The 25,978-nt window shown below is 37.0% G+C and overlaps 1 protein-coding gene across 1 annotated transcript in view; it reads left to right on the top strand.

The window, feature by feature from the left end:
- LOC150080881 (uncharacterized) overlaps positions 1 to 25,978 on the top strand; it is a 597,772-nt gene that overhangs the window by 518,966 nt on the left and 52,828 nt on the right. Inside the window, exon 24 of the mRNA XM_090381140.1 lies at positions 8,941 to 9,088. Within this exon, the coding sequence (XP_090237266.1) occupies positions 8,941 to 9,088 (148 nt within the window). The remainder of the gene's footprint in view (positions 1 to 8,940; positions 9,089 to 25,978) is intronic.

Below are 25,978 nucleotides of genomic sequence, written 5' to 3' on the forward strand. Positions count from 1 at the left end.
AAAACCACCCTTAGCAAACGATTCATAGCTTTTTGTTAAACTAGTGTTCCCATAGTCAGTGGCGAATCTTAATAGAAAATGTGCATTATCTCAAAATGACAGTTGACATTTCAATATAATATAGGGACTGTAAGAAGAATATCCCAAATCACAATGTGCCACACACTCGGATTTATGGGGTGCCACAGGAGATGACCCAAGGGATACCTTCTCACTGCTGATCATCATCGATGGTGAATGCTGTGGTGTCAACAACAAACTGGTTGGACACCGGAGGACTAGAAATGAGCGTGCTTGTCAAATGAGTCTAAATATTTTATGCTATTTGTTGTTTATTTGGTTTTTAGGAGCATTAGCAACTAAGGCCATATTGCTCCAGGGATATGCGGTGGTCATTCCCTGACCTTTCCGCATCCTCCGTATTTGGTGATCATGGGATCGAACCCCAGTCTAATCAAGAAGCATGTGCTACGCACTGCTGCTCTTGCCCACCTGGCTATGGAGGCGCAACATGCTGATAGATTCCTTTGTGCATGGCACAAGCAACATGAGCCTATCACCCATCTTGATTGGCCCCCAAATTCATCTGGCCTCAATTCAGTTGAACACCTGTGGGATATTTCAGAACGGGAAGTGAGGCGTATGGACTCGCAACGTCATCTATTCCAAGACTGTGGAAAGTCTTGCAGGTAGCATGGCTGCAGATCCTATGGATGTCTTCAGATATCTTGTGGAGTCAGTGCCTATTATATATATAATATAATGTATAATATATATATATTCATATATATACTATACAGGGTATTTCAAAAGTGATGGTCAATAATATAAAGGTGAACTGTACAGACTACAATATGCAAAAAAAGCCTAGTAAACATGGGTCCTTAAGTGAATTGTTTTTGAGATATTGCACATTTTTAGTTGAGATTCACATCTGACTTGTTTGTTTAGGTTAGGTTATGCTCTGAGACATAGCAGGCATGCTAGTACTTGTCAAAGGATAGTCAACGTGGATAGAGGTTACAGCAACGAAGAGTATGCGGACATGCACTTCATGTATGGTAAAGCCAACAGCAGTGCACTCGAGGCTGCACGTCTGTACCAAGAAGCATTTTCCTGCTGAAGGCAGCCCAACAGGTGCACATTCATCAGAGTACATTATTGCCTTAGAGAACATGAGCACTTTGCACATGGAGTACGAGCAGGTAGGTCCAGAAGCATAACACCTGATGTTGAGGAAAGTGTGTTAGAAAGAACATCCTGTAACATGTAACATCTGTAAAATACTGTGGTGTTGAAACCAAAAATTAAAAATGTATTATCTTATGTTTAATAAAACCACCCTTAGCAAATGATTCATAGCTCTTTGCTAAACTAGTGCTTCCATAGTCAGTGGCAGATCTTAACAGAAAATGTGCATTATCTCAAAAATAGTTCATTTGCGGCCCACTGTTCACTGGTACTTTTTTTTTTGTGTTTATTTTAGTTTGTACTTTTCACCTCTATTTACTCATTCTTCTAGGGGATGCCTTTTTCTTCTTCCCCTACTTTCTATCTCTATTTCCCCTTCCCCCCTGCTCCTTACTTCTCATTCTATTATCCTTTTCCTTTTCATAAAATACCTGTATTTTTTACTTTCTCTTCTCTCTTCTATTTCAGGGGATCTATTTCTTCTTCCATTTATCTTCTATCCAACTTTCCCTTCCCTTATTTCTCATTCTTATATCCACTTCCCTTCCCTAAACACCTTGGGGCTCCCAGGCCTGCCTGATAGCCCCAGTAAGAGTTTCAGTTTAAAAGCAGTCCCTGGCATGCCTCCTCATGGCCAAGATTGGGAGTCAGAGGACAGGGAACCAGGTGTCCCCTGTCCCAGGTGCTGGCACTCAACATAACAAAATACATGCCAGCACTCAACGTAACAACACACATATTTACACACACCTACATACATACATACACTTGCCGGCCTTGGCCTTTTGAGATGCTACTGCGGTTTGTAGGGGGAACCCTGGAGACCACAATTAAAACAAACACACCTTGACCTTGTACTTTTCACCTTTAAATTATTGACCATCATTTTTGAAACACCTTGTATGTATACTTTATATATACTGTATTTATATGTATCTCTCTCTCTCTATATATATATATATTTATTTATTTAGACAAGTAAAGTTATGTACAGTAGATTTAATAGAACAGATTAATGCCATTGAACCAATTTAAATATTACATCAGTCTATAATATAGGATTATATGGAGAATTAAATAATTAAGGGATATTTGAGATGCTATGAATAGTGTAAAGCAAAAAAATGTAAACCAAGAATGCCAATAGAAGATATGTCTGAGTCCAAATGTTAAAGCTCTGAGTGCCATTGAGCTAAAACAAAGAGAAAGCCCTATATATATGTGTGTGTGTGTGTGTGTGTAAACAATATTATATAAAATAAAAAAAAAAAGAAAGTGAGAATGAAAAAAAGAGGGAGTTTTATGGACAAGGGCTACTGACAAATGAAAAGTATCCAACAACCATAATGAATTTAAGTGATATAAGTAATTGAGAGAAGAAATATAGAAAAAGAGTAAAGACATATAAGTAATATTGCAAAGAAATATAGAAAAAAATGATTAAAGAAATTACAGTATAAAAAAATCCACATATCAAATATACAAATAAAAATATTTGTATTTAATATAATTATATAATTACTTTTATTTGTATATTTATGTTATTTTGTATGTTTTTTATACCTTAATTCCTTTAGTTTCTTTACTTGTTTTGTTTTTTACTCTTTTCTATATTCTCTTTGTTAATTATTTCTCTCTCTATCTCTCCTTCCTTCCTTCACACACACACACACACACACACACACACACACACACACACACACAGAGAGAGAGAGAGAGAGAGAGAGAGAGAGAGAGAGAGAGAGAGAGAGAGAGAGAATAAAATTAATGCCAATTATTAGTAAAATAATACATTGAATGACATATTATCAAGAACTAGCACCATTAAGCATATCCAAATAATAATTATCAAGAACTGTTTCTGATTGCTATCTGCTAGTAATAGCAGAACCCAAAGATAGGCTAAAAAGCCATATGTAAAAAGGTGCCCCTAGGCCAAAAGAAATACCTAACAGTTCCATTTATTAAGTAGTTAGGTCTAAACAACTTAATAAGTAATGTTGAAACTGTTAACTACGGTGTGCTACTGAATGTTCGATAGACATTCAGTAGCACTGTATTTCTCTCTAAAATCCAAAATGTCCCACGGCACCCCAGGGTGCCGCAGAAGCACACAATTTGGGTACTGCTGGTTTAGTAGCTTATTGTCAGAATAATAATTGGCCCAAGATAGCAGCCTGAACAATTATGTATACAAATAAGATCCAAACTATATATACACATTGAGGGTGGAGAAGAAATGGGTACGCAATAAGCATATGCTAAATTAAGGGAAGAAATAGATATTAACAGTATCCCAATTTCTCTTGAACTACCTTGTTCTGATTTTTAACACTCATGAAGCTTAAAAATTAGAACAAGAAAGCAAAAAGGCATAAAGGCAAGAGCACAGCATATGCCAGTAGCACTCAGATGTACTGCAATGTAACTGCCCATCTCATAAAGTGAGATTCTGGTATTTCAGTAAGCCATGTAACAGTAGTAGCATTAGCAAAGTCACATGATACAAGAAAGCAAGCTTATATAGCATCAGCCAAAAAAAAAAAAAAAAAAACCCTTATTTCACCCATCTACTCGATCCAAATGTTTGTCAAGTTCTGCCTTGAATCTGTTTAAGCTATAACCTTCTACAATGACAGAGGGAAGTTTGTTCAAGCAATCAACTACCCGCTGGCTAAAGGCAAACTTCCACACATCTATCCTACAACTGCCTTTCCTCAATTTGATTTTATGCCCACTCAGGTGATTATTCTGAGCAAGAGGAAGAATCCCATCCACATTGACCATGCTCAAACCATTCAAAGCTTTATACACCTCAATCAGATCACCTCACAGGTGCCTAGTCCCCCAGACACTGTAATTTGCAAAACTTAAGCCTTTCTTCGTAAGAGCAACCCTTTGTCCCATTCACTAATCTTGTTGCCCTTCTTTGTACTCATTCCAACAGCTTTACATCCTTCTTAAAATGAGGCCTCCAGACCTGTATACAGTACTCAAGGTATGGTCTGACCATTGCCTTGTACAAGGGGATAATCACCTCCTTATCCCTGCTAGAAAAATTCCTGTATACCGTTGACAAGACACCATGAGCTACTCTTGCAGACTATCTGCACTGCTCAGAAAATTTCACATCTGCCTGCACAACCACCCCCAGGTCCCTTTCATTCTCTACCACTGTCAGTGTAGTACCACAGAGTTGATATGTTGCTCTGGGATTACTGCTTCCCATATGTAGTACTTTACATTTGTCAATGTTAAACTCCATTTGCCACCTCTCAGCCCATCTGCTCAACTTTTCAGATCCTGTTGCAGCAGTGTACTCTCATTAACAACCCTGCCAACCTTCGTATCATCTGCAAACTTGGACATTATGGCTGATATACCATCATCAATATCATTTATAAATACAGAAAAACAACAATGGTCCCAACACTGAACCCTAAGGGATTCCACTAATAACATTAGTCCACGATGAGCAGTGTCCATTGATTACCACTCTCTGTCTTCTCCCACTGAACCATCCCTTTATCCATAGCAGCAATTTGCCTCCAATGCCACACTGCTCCAATTTATGCAGCAGTCTTCCATGTGCAAAAGTATCAAAGGTTTTCTAAGATCCAAATATATGATATCATAGTTATTCTTTGTATCCAGTTCCTTTGTGACTACATCATAGTATCCAATCAAATTAGTCAGACAAGACTTCCCCTTAACAAACCCATGCTGTGTCCGAACTATAACTGAAGTCTTGTCTAGATGATCCTGCAGTGCTTCTTTAACCAGTGCCTCCATTAATTTCCCTGGAACAGAAGTTAAACTAACAGGTCTGTAATTATCTGTGTCCCCCCTTTGATCCTCCTTTGTGGATTGGGATCACATTTGCACATCTCCAGTCCATGGGTACCTCTCCTGAATCCAGGAAAGCTCTCATAATTATGGCTAAGGGTTTGCTTACTTCCTTTGCTGCCTCCTTTCATATAACTCGATAGATTCCATCCACTCCAGGTGCCTTTCTTGTGTTTATCTTCAACAATTTCTTCTCCACTTTACTCTCAGTTATTACAAGATTATCTAGCTTACTGCCATGAGCAGGATCGTCATTTAGTTTGTTAGCTACCTGTGCAGGATGTTGAACCATCGATATCAAGTGGACCAATCTGGTTCACCCCCTTGCTTCTAGGGTTTACATAAGTAAAGACTCTTTGCTGTTTTTCTTTGCATCCTTTGCCAAAGATTTCTCATAATCTACCTTCGCCTGCCTAACCTCCTTTGTAACTTGATTACAGACCAGCTTATATCTATCATAGGCTTCTGTGTCACATGTTGATTTATATGTATCCCACACATTTTTCTTCTCTGTCACATGTCTAATTAGTTCATCATCTGACATCCATTCAGGCCTAAATCTTGAACAATATTTCTTTGTTGGTATGAAAAGCCTAGTAGCTTCCAAGATTAATTCTTTGAATGCTTCCCTATTTTGAATTTGCTGTTGGTAACATCATCAGTTGGTTCCACCGTATAGAATTTAAATACTGTCTCAGACCACTGTAGTCACCTTTACGAAAGCAAAAACCCTTCCCTTTACTCTTGATGGTAGTTACCTCTTTGAGTAAATCCCACTTCAGCACACTGTGATCACTGCCACTTAGTGGTTCCTTTTTCTGCATATTCTCGATGCATGAAGAATCATTACTGATAATCAGATCAAGAGTATTACTCCCTCTAGTTGTCTCCGAACATGCTGCTGTAGAAAACAATCATCCAATAAAACCACAAAAGCCTTTTTAGTGTGTGAGTGACCAATCCACAAATTCCAGTCAATATCTGGGAAATTAAAATCCTCCATTATAAGACACTCTAATTTACTGGCCCACTCTATTTCTCTGCACAATTGTTCATTATACTCATCAGATTCATTAGGCCTATAATACACACCCACTCTCATTTTTCCTTTCCCAGTGCTTATGTCACACCAAACAGACTCAACATTGCATTGTCCACCAACATCAGTTGGATGCACTTCCTTAGATTTTGTGTTTCTTAACAAACAGCATAACCCCTCCTCCTTTCCTGTCCTGTTAATCCTTTCTGTACACGTTGTACTCCCCAAATTCCAGTTCTGCACTGCTTATGTCTGTGTGACATAATGTCTCTGATATGCCAACAATATCTGCCTTTGATGTCTTGACTAGCACTTCAAGCACATTAAATTTATTAACTATACTGCTAGCATTCATGTACATGCAAGTATACATGCACCTGTTTCTACTCTTAGTTACCCTAACACAGCCCATGTATTTACTTGTGCCACAGCGCTCCATTTAGCTGGAGCCTTTTGCTTTGCTGCTCTGAGTCATGGTTTCGATTTAATTTCAATAAAATTTCAATTTCAATACAAAATTATAACCCTAAACGTGTATCCCAACACAGTTATAACACTATATATATTTTTTTTCAGTATCGAGTATTATCTCCGACTACCGTTTATATAACTTCCGTATCAAGTTATGTATTAATTAATTATGTTACGTTTGTAAAATCTAAGTTGTTATATGTATTAAGTTAAAAAGTACAATTTAATTTACAATGAAGTTTTAGAAGATTAATAAATTTTACTGATTAATTGATAATATTATATACTATACTACGTGAAAGCTATCTAGTTCGGGATATAACGTTGTATCGTATAACAATGGCAGCAAGTTACGAACAGTAAATCTATGGAGACATAAGTATTAATTAACTTCCAAAATCTCACTGTCTCTATTCAGAATAAACCAAGGATCTTGACTAGGTCTATAAGCTACTTATAGAAAATAATTTAATATAACAATTAGTGGCGAGCCTGCATGAGAGCCTGCATGAGATCGACGAGAAACGTCGGATAACTTATGCAGAAAATTAATTTCCCGACACCGGACTCTAGCGCTGCTCGCTCGGTAAACAGACGGTAGGTGTTATTGGTCTGGAGCAGAAATTGAGAAGGATATACTGATTGACATGTAGGCGTGGCAAACGATAAAATGATTGGTAGTGGGCATGACAGATGACAATCTACTGTGTAGTCATTGGTTGGCATTATGATGCGTATTTACCAGTAAAGAACGGGGCTCATAAAAATTTATTTTTTTGAATATGAATATATTAAGAATGACTGATTCTAAAGAAAAAAGGTTAGGTTACTCCCTCCACTTCTGGAAGGGTTCAAGCTCCCATGGGATTCAAGTCGAGGTAACCTGAATTTTTTTCGCCGTTATGAAATACTGTAATGGTAAAAAAAGGCTAGGGCATGTGCGATTAGGACAAGTTACCATTAGTGCTGCTAAAGTGATACTAAACCGATGTTATCGTGTGTTGTGTTCACGCATCAATCAGCACATCGTTTGCCACTCCTACCTGTCAATCAATATATCGTCCTCGACTTTGCTCCAGACCGATAACACCTACTGTCTGTTTACTGAGTGAGCAGCGCTAGAGTGCTGTATTGGGAAACTAATTTTCCATGTAAGTTATCCGATGTTTCTCATCGTTCTCATGCAGGCTTTCTTTACCTTCGCCCAATTAGTCAATAAAGCAGCTAAATATATAGCTAAAAAACTTCCCATTCCGCGGAGCTGCAAAACTTGTTTTGCAAACAAATTTTGCAGCTCCGCAGAATTTAAAACAAGTTATTTTTGATTTTGTTAATAATTTCACTGTAATGTTGGACTATCAATTTAAAATAAAGATAAATTAAATTTAAAACATTTATGTATATAGTTTTAAACCTAACTAAAACTTTGAAATTCTATAAAAAACTCACCTTGTAAGACGCACAGAGTAGCAGCAATCCCACTCAGTGTTAAATTAGTGCTAAATATATTTAATTTCTGAATGCACAATAGCGTTCCTCTTTCTATGAAGGAAAAACACTTCTCTGCATGGAAAGTAACAAAAAATTTAATGTAAAAATAACTAATTTCTGAACTGAGTTTACAACAGCTTTTGAAAAGAATTAAGAATTTAGACTAAGTACAAGTTGTAATTAACTGGGCCATACATTTCAATCTGACACTATCAGACCTTCCTTCTATAGCTTATAACAAAAAAAAAATAAGAAAATAAAGATCTACATATTCTTTATTTCATTCTTGGATCCATGTATTACCCAATCTGACTTTAATGGTATCTGATGAAAGACTTCAGAAGACTCCTTCTGACGCAAATTGTGATTTTTATATTAAAAGTTACTTTAAGCTTAGCTGATTGATTATTTATTTGTACATTAAATTTTTTTGTTACCTTATATATGTAGAGAAGTATTTTTCTTCACAGCTAATAAAAATGATAAAATAATGATGAGAGAAAGTAAGACGAACATTTAATATACGTTCATTTCATACATCAGAAGGGTTCTTCTTACTGTTAATTAAATCCATGAGCAGCATGATATTTCATAAAATAAAAAATTTTCTCTTTTGTCGTAGTAAACTTTGGTGTCATATGATACATGAAACAATAACGAGTTACATTAGCTTATGATCATTTAACTCTTCAGTTTACACATTCTTTTATATTGTTCCTCTTTACAGAATTACCACAATCCTGCAAAAATCTGACCTCCATGATGTAATGGATGGCAGACAGTAGCAGGATTCATTCTTAAAATCACCATCAGTGTGCATAAACTTGTCACAACCTTTTTGTTTGTATTTTAATTATTCTTAGTTCTGATTATTACTGTTAACATTAAACTCATGTTTTCAGCCATCAAATCGATTCCAAACCAAGGAACAGCAGGCTGATCATCAGCTGAGGCAATTATTAGGAAGCACTTCAGATGCTGAAGAGGCAAGAGTAACTAAATGGGGTTCTATGGTGAACTTGAGAGGGAGACCAAAAACATCACTTTCAGGTCAGTATTCAATGTTACTAAATTAAGGAATTCCTAAAATTTCACTCCTGAAGAGAATTTTAAAGATTACTCGGTTGTTGTTCTGATAGTGACAGTATATTACATTTAGTTCAGATTAAAAATAGAATAATTAGAATAATGCTGAATTTTGCACAGATATATAGATTTACTGGGTAATAATTTGTTTATTTCCAGTTGGAAATTACCATATTTCCCCATGTATAAGACGTACCTTTTTTCAAAGTCTTTTTTCGAGTCTAAAAACTGGGTGCGTCGTATACAGTGGTTGTAGATTTTTTTATTTGCATTTACCGCTTGTTGTCGTTGCGCTCATTGTTTCGCACTTGTTACCAGTATATTAGGTTACGTTTTGCCACGTTCTGCCCAGAAATGGCTCAGAAAAGATTTTCGTAGAGTGCTGAATTCAAGTAATGAGGAGTTGTATGAATTTTATGATGAATAAAACTTGAGTTCAATAACTTTGTTATACATTTTTTTTCAAATTTCGGGCCCCAAAATTAAGGTGCGTCTTATACATGGGGAAATACGGTATATACAAAAGGCAATCAGACATTTTATGGTATATCCTTACCACTTTGTCAGTGACTACACCTCACAGGTATAGAGCACTAGTGTAGAGGAACCGTCAAAATAATGTTTCTATGTTAATGATTAATCAATGATTAAAAAGCTTAACTTTTATCTGCATTCCTAAATATAGTTAAACTTTTACTGCAGTAGTTTCTGAAGTGATTTTCTTATAAAAATTGGGTACAAGAACTGCTGTTTTTGCAACCATTCGTCTAAAATACTGAATAAAAGCCCTTGTTACCAGAGGTTTGTTGTTGGTTTACCAGAGATTTTAGTCCTTGAGGCTTGTATGACAAACTATGGGTTGCTACTGAAAGTCTAAAACACTGATGGAACTCATATTCAGGTGACAGTTGTGGGTCAAGTTAACCAAACCTCAGTGCAGTCTGGTCATTCTTCAGCATTCAGATCTTCAGTTTGCACTTTCATGATGGTAGGACTGATAGTAATCCTAGGCGTATCCCCCCACCCCTGCCCAATGTGCAAGCCTTGATATACTGCACCTAATATATTGCAGGTGACCACCCGGTACTAATCAATGTAAGCAGCAGTTGAAGTTTGTTCCACACCACACAAAGAATTGCTGCTCATCTGCTATTTAGTATTGCCTGGTGACACAAAGGGGTATCACCAGGTATCAACACGTGCAATACCATCATGCTTATTGGAGGCTTGAAGTGATGAAACCTATTTTTAATCTCCAGAGTAAAGCTATGCAACCCCCCCCAATCTCTTCCATCATACAGTATGATTGATGGGCATCATAGTGACATCATCATCTTTCATCTGTCCATCTCCATCATTGTCTTCCAGGTTTTCTTTTAGCTCCTCTTGGGTACCATTTTGTTATTTTCTTAGTCCATCTGTCTTCGAGCTATGTGTCCTGCCCAAGCCCACTTTAGTTTTTTAGTTTTGATAAAAATGTCCATTACTTGAGTTTGCTGCTTAATCTATGTGTTTCTCTTCTTATGTAATAGTCTGATTTCTAATATAATTCATTCCATTCTTCGCTGTGTAGTTTTCAGCTTCTCTTCCATTCTTTTTCTGAGTGCCTAAGTTTCACTTCCATAAGTCTTGGTGGAAAGCACACATTGGTTCGTTATGTTATGTTTCAGACAAATTGGGATATTGCTCCTCATTATGTGACTATATTTCCTGAATGCTATCCATCCAAAACTTATTCTTCTCTTCACTTTCAGCCATTTATCATTATTACAGCTAATGACTTGTCCCAGGTAAGTATATGAATACACCTTTTCGATTACTGCTCCTCTAATGATTATATCCCTTTCTGTGGCATACTTGTTCATCATTACTTTTGTTTTAGCCATATTCATCTTTAGTCTGAAATCCTTACTAACTCTGCATAACTGATTAAGGTTTTCCTCTAATTCTTTGGGATCATGGCTTATGATCACAATGTCATTTGCAAATCGTAAATAGTTTAGGTACTCTCCATTCACATTGACTCCTTTCTGCAACCAGTCTAATCTGTAAGCTTCTTTAAGAGCAGCAGTAAACAACTTTGGAGATATTGTGTCTCCTTGTCGAACTCCTTTCTGAATTTTAAATTGCTACTGTCTTTGTCTAGTCTAATAAAGGAGGTAGCTTTCTCATATATTTTCTTCAAAATCATAATATATGAGGTATCTGTCCCTTGTCTTTCCAGTGCCCGAAACATTGCCTTATGCTGTATGGAGTCAAATGCCTTTTCGTAATCCACAAATGCCAGGCATAAATAATGGTGTTTTATTTACTTTCTCCATTAGCTGTAATATTATGTGAAGGTGATCGATAGTTGAGAATCCTGTCCTAAAGCCAGCTTGCTCTTTCGGTTGATTTTCATCAAGTATTCTTTCTAATCTGTTAGTAATGACCCTTGTGAACAACTTGTAGATGTCGGATAAAAAGCTAATTGGTCTATAATTTCTGATTTCTGATTTATCTCCTTTCTTATGCAGCAAAGCTATGATAGCATTATTCTGCTCCTTGGGCATCATGCCTTTTCTAATGCATTTTGTGAAGAGTCTTGCCAGTTTCTGTGTCATGTGTCTTCCTCCAAATTTTAATAACTCTATATGACTTCATCTTGTCCCGGGGCTTTCTGATTCTTCATTTTCTTCAACACATTTTGTACCTCATCAGGAAGGATATCAGGTATGTCGTATGTGAGGCATCTCCCTAGCCAGGTGGGAAGGAGCAGTAGTGCGTAGCACACGCTTCTTGATTAGACCGGGGTTCGAGCCCGTCACCACCAAATATGGAGGATGCGGAAAGGTCAGGGAATGACCACCGCATATTCCCGGAGCAATATGGCCTTAGTTGCTAATGCTCCTAAAAACCAAATAACAAACAAACAAACATGTCGTATGTGTTACTAATTTGTGATCCATCTTCCCCGCTGCTGGCATCATTTCCTCGCTTCTTGTATAAATCTCTATAGTAGTCTTCTGCTATTTGACTTATGTCTTCTCTGCTATTTATAAGTACAGTAATACCCCGAAGTTACGCGATAGGTGGGTCCGACGAAAATCGCGTAAGTCGAATTCGCGTAAGTCGGGGTACAACTTTGCATATAAATACATATAAATTTTGCTTAATTGGGACCAAGGACTAACAAAAACACTAGTTTAGAAGAAAAATATTAATAAAATTGCAGTTCTTTATACATATTAATACAAAATATGTATTAAAAAAACAAATGACTTACGTTAAAAAGTTATTTCGATGTCGATGGCTTCATAAAATCTAACAAATTCGTCTGACGACACAGCGCCTTCCTTTTTTTCACGCAGAATTTCTTCGTAGCAAGCTAATAATTTTTTTATTCCTTGCTTTGTAGCTATAACGCGTTCTTCGTTGGAGTCTTATGTTTTCTAAAATTTTTAAGCCCTTTACAATTGAGCCCTTTTCAATTTTCAACCTCTCAAGTTTGCAATTGTCATGTGCTTTTCGCCGTTGCTTCATTTAGGCCTGTAGCACGTGCAATATCACATGGTCTTTCATTTCGCTCAAAGCGTTTCACAATTTCATATTTTTTCTCTATCGACAGAGGCGGACTGGCCATAAGCCTTACCAGGGAAACCTCGGTGGGCCAGTGTGATTTTGGCCATAAACCATAGTATGAGGCCACTATAAATTTTCCCGGGTAAGAATTTTTGATCCAGTCCGCCTCTGTTTATCGATAATTGCTTTTCTTTTTCTCTCTGAATCTGCAGTGTCTTCACCAGGACGCTTCCTTTTCACACCTTTTAAGTATTTTACTCATTTTTATGGAATAAAGCGCAATTACAAAACGAGGAGGCACACTTGATACGCATAAACAAAGCTACGCGCATGTAGCAACTGAATAAACAACACCATAAAGGCAGAGATACACTATTAACACCTCACATTTCTAGGGGTTACTACCATAAAACAATAAAAATCCAGTTGCGTTTCTGCTAGTGAAATCTGTTATAAACTGGTAGTAAACTCGATCTAATTGCATTTGCGATTATACCGATAGCTGGAATTGTGTTGGTTTTTACGTTATTATGGTGAAATGTGTTTCCCCTTCACTGATATAAAAAACATAAAAGCAGCAAAGTTGAATTTTGTTCATCTTTCGCTCTCATTCTCCGCCGTCGCACCGTATATCGATAACATGAAAAACGACCTTGAAGATAGTGGGCGGCAGCGTTGCCAAACGAAAAAATCAAGAACCGCGTAACTCCGAGTTCGCGTAAGTCGGGGTAGCGTAAGTCGGGGTATTACTGTACACCATCTCTATCCTTCAGTTTCAGTATCATTTGTCTTTCTGTATTAATGCTCATAGCTGCTGATTTAAGTTCTTTGTTTTCCCTTAATGCTTGTTCTACTTTTCTTGTGTTAAATCTTCTTATGTCCTCTCTAAGTCTCTTTCTAATGGCTTTGCATAACTCGGTATACTCAATTTTGTCCTTATCAGTGTTTATCTTGCTCTTCATTTTTCGTCTTCGGTTCATCACGACAAGTGTTTCTTGACTAATTTTTTCTTCTTTGGTTTTATTTTTACCTATAGGTTTCTTGGGCTTTTATCACTTTCAGAAAGTTGTAATATTCCTCATCGATATCTTGGTCCTGAACAGTCTGCAGAAGCTCAAACTTGTTCTTAAGTTCCAGTACATACTCCTTTTTCTCCTCTTCTGTTATCTCAAAGACCTTTGTATTATTTACTCGAGTCAGATTTTTCCTTTCTTTTCTATCATCTATATCAAGTGTGTATCTTACCATTCCGTGATCACTTCCAACATTTACCTTGTTCAGGACAGTAACATCATTCACAATATATCTTCTGTTAGTGAGGATGAAGTCGATTTCATTAGTTGGTAATCCATTTGTGCTCTTCCGCTTCCACTTTCTGTTCACCCTTTTCTTGAAAAAAAGTGTTCATTACTGATATTCCTCGAGATTCAGCAAATTCCACAAATCTTTCATTTCTTTCACCAATTCCAAAATTTCCTATAGTTCCCCTTTCTGTGCTGTTTTGTCTCTTTCCAACCTTTGCATTAAAGTGCCCCATAATGATAGTTTAGTGGGTTTTCTGCTCATCTAGAAGACTCTTAATTTTGGTGTACATTTCTTCAACCTCTTCATCATCATGGCTCGACGTTAGTGCATAAATCATTATAACCTTTACCCTGCATTTCTTAGAAATCCTGAGTAGTAGTTCTGACAACCTTGGTGATGTACTTTTGAATTCCAAAATGTTGTTTTTTATATCTTTATGGACCAGAAAGCCAACTCTACCTATGCTCTTGTCACCGTTTCCATTGGTGTACAGCAGATTTCCACTTGATAAACTTATAAGTGATTCATTTCTTCTTCTTGTTTTAGCCAAACCAATGATATTCCGATTCACATTTTCTAATTCCTTTTCCAGCTGTAATATCCTGTCTTCACCAATGAGCAATCTTATGTTGTAACAAACCAATTCAGTTTCCATGCATGGCAGCTTGGTTGTACCCAGAGATCCTTAGCACCCTCTGCTTCCACTCTGATACTCTTGCTGCTGGGGACTCAGGGTCATTTCTTTCATCATGTTGTCATGTGCTGTATTTGGTCTTTTCTTCTTCACGCTGACCAGGCATCTTGAAGAGAACCACTCTACATGTTCATTGCCACCTAAGTTACATAACAGGGCTTACCATTGAGAAGGTGTGCATGAGTGGATTTTAGGGAGGCAGGCCAACCGGACTTCTCCTAAATCTTCTGAAATAGAAAGATATTGGATTCATCAGTTTTTTAGACTGAGTGTCTGATAACATACAGACTGCTTGTTCCCCTCTAAGCCCCCACTGTGACGTCCACTGTGCTTTATATTTTGAGAGTACAGCTCTAAATGTTGTTTACAGGCAGGCCTGCTAGATAGTCCACCACTTCATAAAACTTATTGGTAACTCCAGGAAGCACCCAGATCAGCTAGTAAAAAATCTCACTGCAAGTTAGTGACTGGGGAAAGTCTGAGTAGTATGTATAATACCCCCCAGGGGGGGTATTATCGAGGCCAAGTTATGTCAAGGAACTGGGTGTATTCCTGCTGTGTATGACTTACAAAAATTTCATTACTCCATACATGTTCCCCCAGCATTACTTTATGATTATGTTTGGTTGTCTAAACAAGCTTCCATCTTATGGATTGGTGACTCTTTTTTATAATTGGGTATCCAGTTTCACAAATATATGTGGTCTAATTACAATTTCAATAGTATCCATTTTCACTTACAGCCTGCCAAGCCCCAATTACTTTTTATGACAGAATTCTAGTTATCAGTTGAGTCAACTACTGCTCATATTCAATTCCTTTTGCTTCATAGGTAATACTTGTACATATATTCACTCTGATATGCCTTGTCAGAGACTTATAGTTAGAGGCTTAGTAATTTGGAAATCCTCTTTTTAACTTCTGGCTTGAAATCTCTCTACCACATTCTGTAAAATTCATCTGTAGCTGCTATCGTTCTCCCATCTCCACCAATCACTTGGAACCCTTTGACTTCCTCTCTCTGAAACTTGACTTTCTCCAGTCCAACTTTCCTAACAGTGAGGTATTCCTTGGTGATTTTAATGTTCACAACTCTGGCTTGCTTCAGTTTTCTAGTCACACAGACTCACTGGTGCTGAGACTTTTGCAATTACTAATGACTTTGCACAGATTGTTCATTTACCCACCAAAATACCAGCCACAAACCTGGTATTTTGGTGGGTAAATGATCACATCGACACTCTTGATCTTTTTCTCACAAACAATCTTTCAAGGTTGTTTGAGGTGAGTGGTCCTCTAGGCACCTCAAGCTGACAACTTAGTGATGGTTTTTTCTCCAATGGAGCCTTACTCTCATTATAATTCTCAGCGTTGTGTCATTTAGAATTACATGAATATGAAATGGGATAATCTGAGAGGTTTTTATTAATATTCTATTTGTTTGCTCAGATTATATCAGTGAATTATTCTAGTAGGTATGAAATCCTTTATTCCACAGTACAACTTAAAATCTCATTATATAAACTTTGGTTTTCCAATAAAAGTACAAGTTCCAATAAAAATGTTGCATATCACAATTGGCTTGTATCCAAATGTCCAGATTTATTTTCTGCCTACACCAAAGCTCACAACAATTGTAAAGCAGTTATTAATTAATCTAAATTAGATTTTGAACAAGCTAAGAGCAGAAAACTTGCTTTTTGTTCAAATGGTAGTCTAGCATTCACTTAAGACCTGATGGTTCTGTGGCCTCCTCAGATAAAGATAAAGGAGACTTACTAGCATCCTAATTTTTCTTCTAACTCTGTATTGATGATCTTCATCAACCACTTCCTACCATTTCCAGTAAACTCAACTCAATGCCTCCCATTGTTTTCTGTAAAGGATGTCAGAAGAATTTTTAATAGTCTGCATGCCAAGAAACTCCAGGTCCTGATGGCATTTATCCACTTGTTTTTAAAACCTGTTCTCCTGAGTTTACTCCCATCCTGTGTCACCTTTCTATACTTTCTTATTACACTGGTTTTTTTCCTTCTTGGAAATTTGCCCATATCCAGCCAGTTTCTAAAAAAAAGTGTGAAAATCCAATTATGGTCCTGTTGCACTTATCTCTAGTCTTTCCAAAATCCTAACTCCTAAACTATCTTGAAGCCAGCCTTCCATCTGATCAATGCTTGCCCAATGGATTCAGTCAGTGTTAATCCACTGGTGATATATTGGCTTATTGAATTTGTCCACATCTATGGACAAATTCAATGGAAAAGTTTGGTGAAACTCAAGCAATTGCTCATGACTTTTCCAAAGCTTTTGATCATATTTAGTTTTCTAAACAAGCTTCCATCTTATGGATTGCTGAATGTTTTTTATAATTGGGTATCCAGTTTTCTCTCTGATTACTCACTGCAGGTGATGGTAGATGACTGTCGATCTTCTAATTTTTGCACTAATGTTGGCATTCCCCAAGGTTCAGTTCATTCTCCCTTTTTTCCCCTCTTGAATATTAATGACCTCCTTCCACTGATTGTAAATCGTATCCATAATTTTTCTGATGATAGAACATTGCATTCCACCTTCCAGTTTCAGAAGCATTGCCCTGCAAAAAAAGTTTCATCTTAGTAGTAGTAGCAAATGATGCAAAAAAGCAAAAAAAACCTTTCCATTTCACCTACCCATCCTCTCCAATAGTTTGTCTAGTTCTTCTTGAGTTTATCTTATTGATAGCTTCAAGATAGCTTCTTGAAGCTATCTGTTTCCACAACAACAGATGGAAGTTTCTTCCTTTACTATTCTGCAAACAGTCTCTATCCTGTCAATTTGAATTTATGGGCCCTTGTGTGTGTGTAGTCTGAGCAAGACGAACAATCCCATCAGCATTGGATTTGCTCAATCAATTCAAAGCCTTAAACATCTCAATCAGATTACTGCATAAGTGCCTAGTCTAGAGACATTGTAATTTGAAGAATTGAAGCCTGTCCTATAAAAGCACCCTTTTACTCCCCTCACTAATCTTGTTCCTCTTCTCTGAACCCATTCCAACAGACCCATGTTGTTCTTAAAATCAGGCTTACAGACCTGAATGTAGTACTCAAGTTGTGATGTAATTATTGTCTTATACATTGGGATAAACACCTACTTATCCTGCTGAAAAATTCTTGTATGTCATTGGTAACACTGAGCTGCCTTGGCAGCCTATCTACATCACTCAGTAAACTTCATATATCTGATTGCATAATTACCACTAGGTCAGGTTGTTTTTTTATTCTCCACCACTAATCTTGTTGCTCTTCTCTGAACCCATTCCAACAGACACGTCTTTCTTAAAATCAGGCTTGTAGACCTGCATGTATTACTCAAGTTGTGATGTGGACATGTGTTTTTGTAAAGGGCGGCACCTAGAACATCTGTTCAACTCCACCTCATATCTCTGTGAAGAACAGTATCACTACAAATGGGCCAGATATGTGTGTGACAGAAGTTTATGTGTATTATGTGTGTGTGTTCTGTTGTTGTGTCTGGCCGCTTGGATACCCAGAAGCATCAATCACCTAGAGAGATGATTCTGGGTACTCGTTCACACCACGGGAAGGTGGACCAGTCCCAGTAATGCACTTACTGTCTCAAAAGAGACTCTGACCCACATGATGTTGCCAGCAGGTAGGTCAGGATCCTCTGGGGGGCCCATTCCAGAGAGGCAGAAGGAAAAAAAAAAAAAAAAAAAAAAAAAACCACCCATGGTGTATTATGGGGAAAAAAAAATAATAAAATAAAATAAAAAATAATAATAATAATAAAAAAAAAAATAAATAAATAAATAAAATAAAAAAAAAAAAAACACCAGTGGTGCAGGTTATGAGGAAAAAATAAATAAAATAATAATAATAAAAAAAAATGTAAAAAAAAATAAAAAAAAAAAAAAAATATATATATATATATTAGATAGTATGAATCAGAACTGTAATGCTCATATTGAGATAAACTCCTCTTATTATTTTGCACACACATAATATATATATATATATATATATATATATATATAATAAATAAAAATAAGTCTGGAGTGGCTGACTCCAAACAGAATGCAAGGAGGAGAAAAGGGGAAAAAAAAAAAAAAACCATTGTCTAATCCATTTCAGGCCCAATGTCAGGAATGTTGACCACTCTATATGATCTCCTCCTTCAAGCAAAGACTTCCGTAACAAAGTTGTGAAGAGCAAATAAATGTTCAAGGGTTTGGAGTAACTGGTCTAATTGGTTTTCCGATATTGGGATGGTGTTCACTAAACCTTGCCTCAAATCTTTGTACAGAATACAGTCAAAAAGGAGGTGCCTCCAGTTTTCCTTGGCTCCACAGTAGCACAGGTCAGTTGTGCAGAGGCTTAGTTGGTGCAGTTTTTCATTAAGAGCGCCATGTCCAGTAACTAGGAAGGAAGTCTCCATGGTGAGGGAAAGTCAAGATTGGACAGAATTAGAGGATGTAAAGGTGACATCAGGAAGGAATCTTCTAGTAACCACTCCAACCTGGGATGTATCCCAGCGGGTCTGCCACTAACTCATTGTAGCATCTGGCTTTCTCAGATTTTGGGTCGGTGTCAAGATTAAGCTCGATGTCAAGGAACATAGTGGGGATGTTGTTTTTAATTCTAAATACTAGTCCTCTGTAAGCAGCATACAAATCCAAAGGAAGAGTTCCAGCCTGGATGGCTGCTGTAGATACTGTTCTGCAAACTCTAAGGGTAGCCAGTAGCACTGTACGTTGGATGGAACTCAACCTGTCTCTCATCTTGACCAAGCCAACTCGGTGAAACCAGGCACTGGCTGCATATGTGACGATTGGCAGGAAGACTGCTTTATAGTAGAGATGAAGCATCCTCTTGGAAAGGCCTCAGTCTTTCCTGGAGATAGGAATAATGGAGCCAGAGAGCTTCTTGACTTTTGATCTGAGATGGATGAGGTGTGGCAGTAATCACAGTTTGTGGTCAATTACCACTCCAAGAATGGTAGCTTCAGTAACTATGGGTAGCCAGATTCCAGAGATTTTAACCTGTAGTGGACGCCTGTGGTCTAGCTTGTGCTTAAAGAGCATCATTTTGGTTTTATTTGGGTTAATGTGGAGTTTGTTTAATGCTGCCCAGGAGGAGAGATCAGACGGGACCAGATTGGCGTTATGTTCAGTGGCACCCCTAGATTTTCCAGACACAACGATCATACTCAAGTTGTGATGTAATCATTGTCTATACACTGGGATAAACACTTTATCCTGCTGAAAAATTCTTGTACATCATTAACAACACTCTGAGCCACCCTGGCAGCGTATCTATATCGCTTAGTAACCTTCATATATCTGATTGCAGAATTACCATCAGGTCAGGGGCTTTTTCAGTCTCCACTAAGTTCTGGCTGAGTTGTTGCACCACATGGTATGATAATCTGGATTTAAAACCATCCATATGAAGCACCTTTCATTTGTCAGTATTAAACTCCAATTATCACTTCCCAGCTCATCTGCATAATTTAATTAGGTCGTTGCAGTAGCATACTACTTGCTGTGATTAACCACCCTGCCAGCCTTTCAGTCATCTGCAAACTAAGACATTATGCCTGATATGCATTCATCAATATAATTAGTAAATACTGAAAACAAAATGGTCTCAGCACTAAACCTTGGGGTACTCCACTAATAATGACCCTGGGGGTTCACATCTGGTGAGTATGGGCTTGGCACACCCAGGGTCCCGAGCTGGATATCATCATTCTTCTCTTTCTTGATGATTCCCTTTTGACTCTCTCTCTCTCTCTCTCTCTCTTTTAGGGTAACTCGGGGAATTTTTTTTTTGGCTGGTGCAGCATAAGCCTCAGGCTTCCTTGCACCATATAGCTAATAATAATAATAACATTTGTCCAAGAAGAGCAGTGCCCATTCATAACAACTCTGTTTTTTCCCAATCAACCATCATTTATGCATAGCATAGCACAGCCACACTGCTTCAATTTATATAACAGTCTTTTATGCACAGCAGTATCAAAATCTTTGGCATCATATACTTGAAAATATTCTAAGTATATGATGTCAAAATTATTTTTTGCATCCAAATCTTTTGTTACTGTATCATATAGTATTCAATGAGATTGGTCATACAATTTTGCCTATTAACAAATGCACACTGTTACCGCATTATAGCTGCATTCCTCTCTAGAAGGTTTTGCATTACTTTTTTAACCAGTGACTCCATTATTTTCTCTGCAAGAGAAGTCAAGCTAACTGTCTGTGATTACTCATGTCACCTTTTAATCCCAATTTGTAAATTGAGGATACATTCTTAGACTTCACTACTCTGTCTGAGCTAGCCTAACCTCCTTTAAAGGTGACTTGATTGAAGACTAGTTTATAAGTACTGTAGACTTCTGTATCATCTGATAATTTATATTCATCTCACACATTTTTGTTCTCTGCCATGAGTCTCATCAGTTTATTTGACATCCATTTAGGTCTGTGCCTTAAACTATGTCTCTAAAGTTGGTATAAAAAGCCTAATAGCTTCTATGATAATCCTCGAATGCATTCCATTTAGAATTTCTTTGGTAATTTCATCAGTTGGTTCCACTGTATAGAATTTAAAACCATCTGAGACCACTCTAGTCACATTTACGAAAGCAAAAGCCCTTCTTCTTGCCTTTGACAGTAGTTATATCTTTAAATAAATCCCACATCAGTACACTATGATTATGGCCACCTAGTGGGCTAGCCTTTTATCTGCAGATTCTTAATGCATGAAGGGTCGCTGCTGATTATCAGATCAAGGGTATTGCATTCTCTTGTTGCCTTTCTAACATTCTGGTGTTGAAAACAATCATACATTCAATTGACAGAAGTCCTGATACTTCAATATCCAGTAAATAACTGGAAAGTTAAAGTCCACCATTACAAGACATTCTGCTTTATTTGCCCACTTTAATTGTACAGTTGTTCATTATACTTATTGCAGTCATTAGGTATATAACACACTCTAACCCCCATTTTTGTTTTCCTAGTGCCTTATATGACACTAAATTGACTCAACATTGCATTGGCCATCCAAATGTACACTCGATGCACCACCTCTGATTTTACGTGGTTCTTAAATAAAATCATACTCCTCACCGTCTCTCCTTTCTGTACACATTGTCCGGTGAGGAGTTTTCTGGTGACTAGGCTAGTGCTCGGGTGTGTGGCAAAAGTTCTCCGCGACTGCAGACCGGTCTGGTTGCTAGCTCGATTGCTACTGTTTTCTTGTGTTGTAACATTAATTCTTGATATATTTATTTATTGACGTTATAGTTTTTGGCGTAGTTAACTAATCTTCAGTTAATAATATTGTTGCGTCTCAGTTAATAATAGTCGGTTGCTTTGAACCGACTATTATAGTTAATGGAAGGCAGAATTAATAGTAAGAAGCTTGGTAAAGGAGGGGGGGAAGGAAGAGAAGATTGGAGCTTTCCCCCCACTTCCTTCCAGAGTTCCCACATTGTACAATACTGATTCTGTAAAGAAAGTTTCTGAGAAATCGTCTAAAGTTAAAAATATTAAAGCAAGTAGTGGAGGTAGTGGTGCAGTGAGTACTGTTAGTGTGAATACTAAAGCTGGGACGTATGATAAAGCTGATTCTCATATCCAGGTAGGTGGTGTGGAAAACGTAGTTAAAGTTGGCTGCATGGTTGAACAGGGGGTGCAGTTAGAAGAAGATGTTGCCGTAACAGATTTCATAAATGATTTGTCAAATGGTAAGATAACCGATTTTCCGGATATTCAGCCTGATAATATGGTTTCTGATGTAGATAGTTTTTATTCGGAATCGGGGAGAAGAAGTACAGGCACAAATGTTCGTGAGAGTGAAATAATTGTTGCTAACATACAGGATCAAAGGCAGAGGTACCCTGACGGGTCTACTATTTTTGAGCTTGTAACAAAGTTGAAGAAAAAAGTTATTGACTACATGACTAGTGAAAATAATAAAGTGACTAAAGCTGCAACTAATTTCTTACTTGACGTATGGATAGACATGGAGACTATATCAACAGCATTAGTCATTGACAATGAACGTCTTAAAACAAGGGTAGAGGAGATGGGGGTGCGTGCCAGTTTATTAGATGACATTGTAAGAGGGCAGCCTTTTCTATCTAATGTTGCAGAACAAAAGGGGACTTATGCGGACAAGGTTAGGGCTGGATTCAGCCAGCCTCAATTAGGTGAACAGGTAATATTAAATGATATCTGTATGGTGGATAATAACAGGAAGCTGAGCAAAGTGGCAAGATTAAATAATAAGGTTATTTTCAGGGCTGAGGAGTCCTCAGAACAGTATAAGTCAAGTCAGGAAGTCAAAGAGGTTATTGTTAACACATTAAAGGAAAAGTTTCAAGAAATAAAAATTAGAAATCTAAGAGCTATACGAAATAAAGGAGTCTTAGTTGAAACAGATAATGATAAGGATTTGGATAAACTCAGTAAGGCAGAGGTATTTTTTCAAAAGGGTATTAATCTGGATAAAGTAAAGTTACAGAACCCTACCATCTTAGTGTATGATGTACCTAAGGAATTAACTCAGGAGGATATTATTAGGGATTTATATAAGAAAAACCTTCAAGATTATGGATATGAGGAGCAAGAGGTCAGAGAGGGCATTGTTTTTAGATTTAGTAACAGTTCCAAGGCAAGGTTTAATAATTGGGTGATTGGGGTAGCTCCTCATATGTTGCAAAATTTGATGTGTAATGACAGGTTGTATTTTGGATGGATATACGTCACACAAATTCAGGCGTTTTACAGTTGTGACTAAATGTTTTAAGTGTTTGGGGTATGGCCACTCTACACAACACTGCACACACAAGACTGTGTCGTGTGGTCATTGTGCTCAGGATGGCCATCTTTTTGTTGATTGCCCAAATAAAAATAAAGATCCATGTTGTGTGAACTGCAAGCGCAGAGGTAGAGCTTATGATCACTCATTAAGGAGTAGTAGTTGTCCTGAGTATAAAAAGGCCCTAGAGTTCGCCAGTACGCGTACCTATGATGGATAACTGTAGTACTTTTAATGTGAATGGTAGTTTTCAACATAAAGATGAAGGTAGTGTGTTTAAGTTGGTTCAACTCAATGCCCAAAGATGTCGTGCAGTTACTGATGAAATTAGAATGGTGGCCGTGCAAGAAAATGTTGACATTTTGTGTATGCAGGAGCCGTATGTTGGTTCCTTTGCACATGGACATAAAAAATGTTGGTTTTCCTGCTGATGCCAGAGTTATAAGTGTAGTTGATGTGAAACCTAAAACAGCAATTGTGGTCTTTAATAAGTTATTGCAGGTAACTGTCCTCTCTGGGCTGTGTAGTCAGAACTCAACATGTGTGAACATTAGTACTCCTAGGTTGACTTTTAATTTAATATCTCTTTATTGTCCTCCAAGTCACGAAATTGTTAATTCTATCCATTATATGGAAACTGTTTTCAGTGAAATTGGTTGTAGTAATTTAATTATTGCATTGGATTCCAATGCAAAGTCTAACTTATGGTTTAGCGGCATGACTAATCAGAGAGGTCGCTTAATGGAGGACTTTATTTTAATGAATAATTTGTGTGTAGTCAATATATCAGGTCAGCCTTATACTTTTAATAATGTTCATGGCAGGTCGAATATTGATTTGACTATAGTTATCAGGGGTTATCCAGACGAATCTGTCATTGGCTTGTGAAAACGGAATATACGAATAGTGATCATAGATCTTTGGTTTTTCATATTAATTTGGCTGATTTAAATACTTCTTTAGATTTTGATAATTTTGAATTAACTAGATTTACTTATAAGAAGATTAACTGGTCTAGTTTTGCACGGTCAGTGGCTTTAGATTTTTCAGGAGACAATATGGTTAATTTGAATTTTTTAAATGCTTGTGAGTATGCTGCTTTCGTTCAGTCTTCATTGCTTAGAGCCCTCAGTTGTGCCTCAAGAAGACAACGAGTTAAGAGGCGAGTTGTTAATTGGTGGAATGCGGAATTATCCAGGTTAAGGAAAGAAGTATTTTTATGTAGGAAGGCATATCAGAGGTATAGGCGGTGGGGGCTGAATGAGGCTCAATTTTATCATGCATGTTATAGGAATAAAAAGAAAATTTATTATAGGGCTATTTATGAGAGTAAATTAAAGGCTTGGAGAAATCTAGTTACTAGTGTGGACAATACAGATCCTTGGGATTAATTTATGAACTAAGTATGAATGAAATTATGCGCGACCGCCAAAAGCTTTAATTAAGGGGAGGCAGATTCCCCTAGTATCTGAGGTGAAATATCTAGGTATAAGAATTGATCATAAATTATCGTTTTTCCCACATTTAAATTACTTACACGAAAAAATTAAAAAATTTAGTGCAGCAATAATTCGATTAACACGGTCAGATTGGGGGTTGAAAAGGAAAGTTTTAAATTTATACTACAAGGCAGTCTTCTTACCCATAGTTGCGTACGGAGCATCAGTGTGGTACTTCAGAGTTACTAACGTTAAATTTAAACAGAAATTGTTATCGATTCAGCGCTCAATGCTTTATGTTATTTCTAATTTGTGCAGAACAGTCTCAATGAATGCTATGCAGGTTTTGGCTGGGCATTTGCCTCTAGACTTGTACATTGTGTATCGGGCCCTTTGTTATTACTTAAAAAAAGGCATAGTGGTCTCTTTCATGAATATTACATCTGATGTCACTATAGAAATAGCTAAAGCTAAGAAAAATGTTCTAACACAGTTGATTGGTATGTGGCAACAGAGATGGGATCTTAGTGCAACTGGGGAGGTGACTAGATTGTTTATTCCAACAGATAAATTTACTTATGATAGTAACAACAAATGTTTTTTTCCTTCTATGGTAACATCATTTATTTTAACTGGCCATGGGTCACTGAATTTTAAACTACATCACTTTGGTCTAGTCAGCTCTCCTTTATGCACTTGCGGTCAACCTGAGACTTGGAGTCATTTATTATATGATTGTAGTTTGTATGTTGAATATAGAGAAAGGCTAAAAGTGAAGATTGGTAATTTAGTTAGAGGCTGTGAAAGTGACCTTATTGCTAATCAGGATAAATTTCAAGCACTGCAAGAGTTCTGTGTAACTGTTTTTCAACGGAGAAGACATTGGAATAATCTAATGATTACTAATTAAGATTTGGTTATATACATTTTGATTATTTGTTTTTTCCTTTTAGTTTGTTTATATTATGTGTGTGTATATATGTATTTTATTTATTTATTTTTCTTTCTTTTTTTTTTTTTT

The sequence above is a fragment of the Mastigoproctus giganteus genome, chromosome 9 (assembly GCF_048544385.1).
Source record: "Mastigoproctus giganteus isolate SK-2022 chromosome 9, ASM4854438v1, whole genome shotgun sequence".
Taxonomy (NCBI): Eukaryota; Metazoa; Arthropoda; class Arachnida; order Uropygi; family Thelyphonidae; genus Mastigoproctus; species Mastigoproctus giganteus.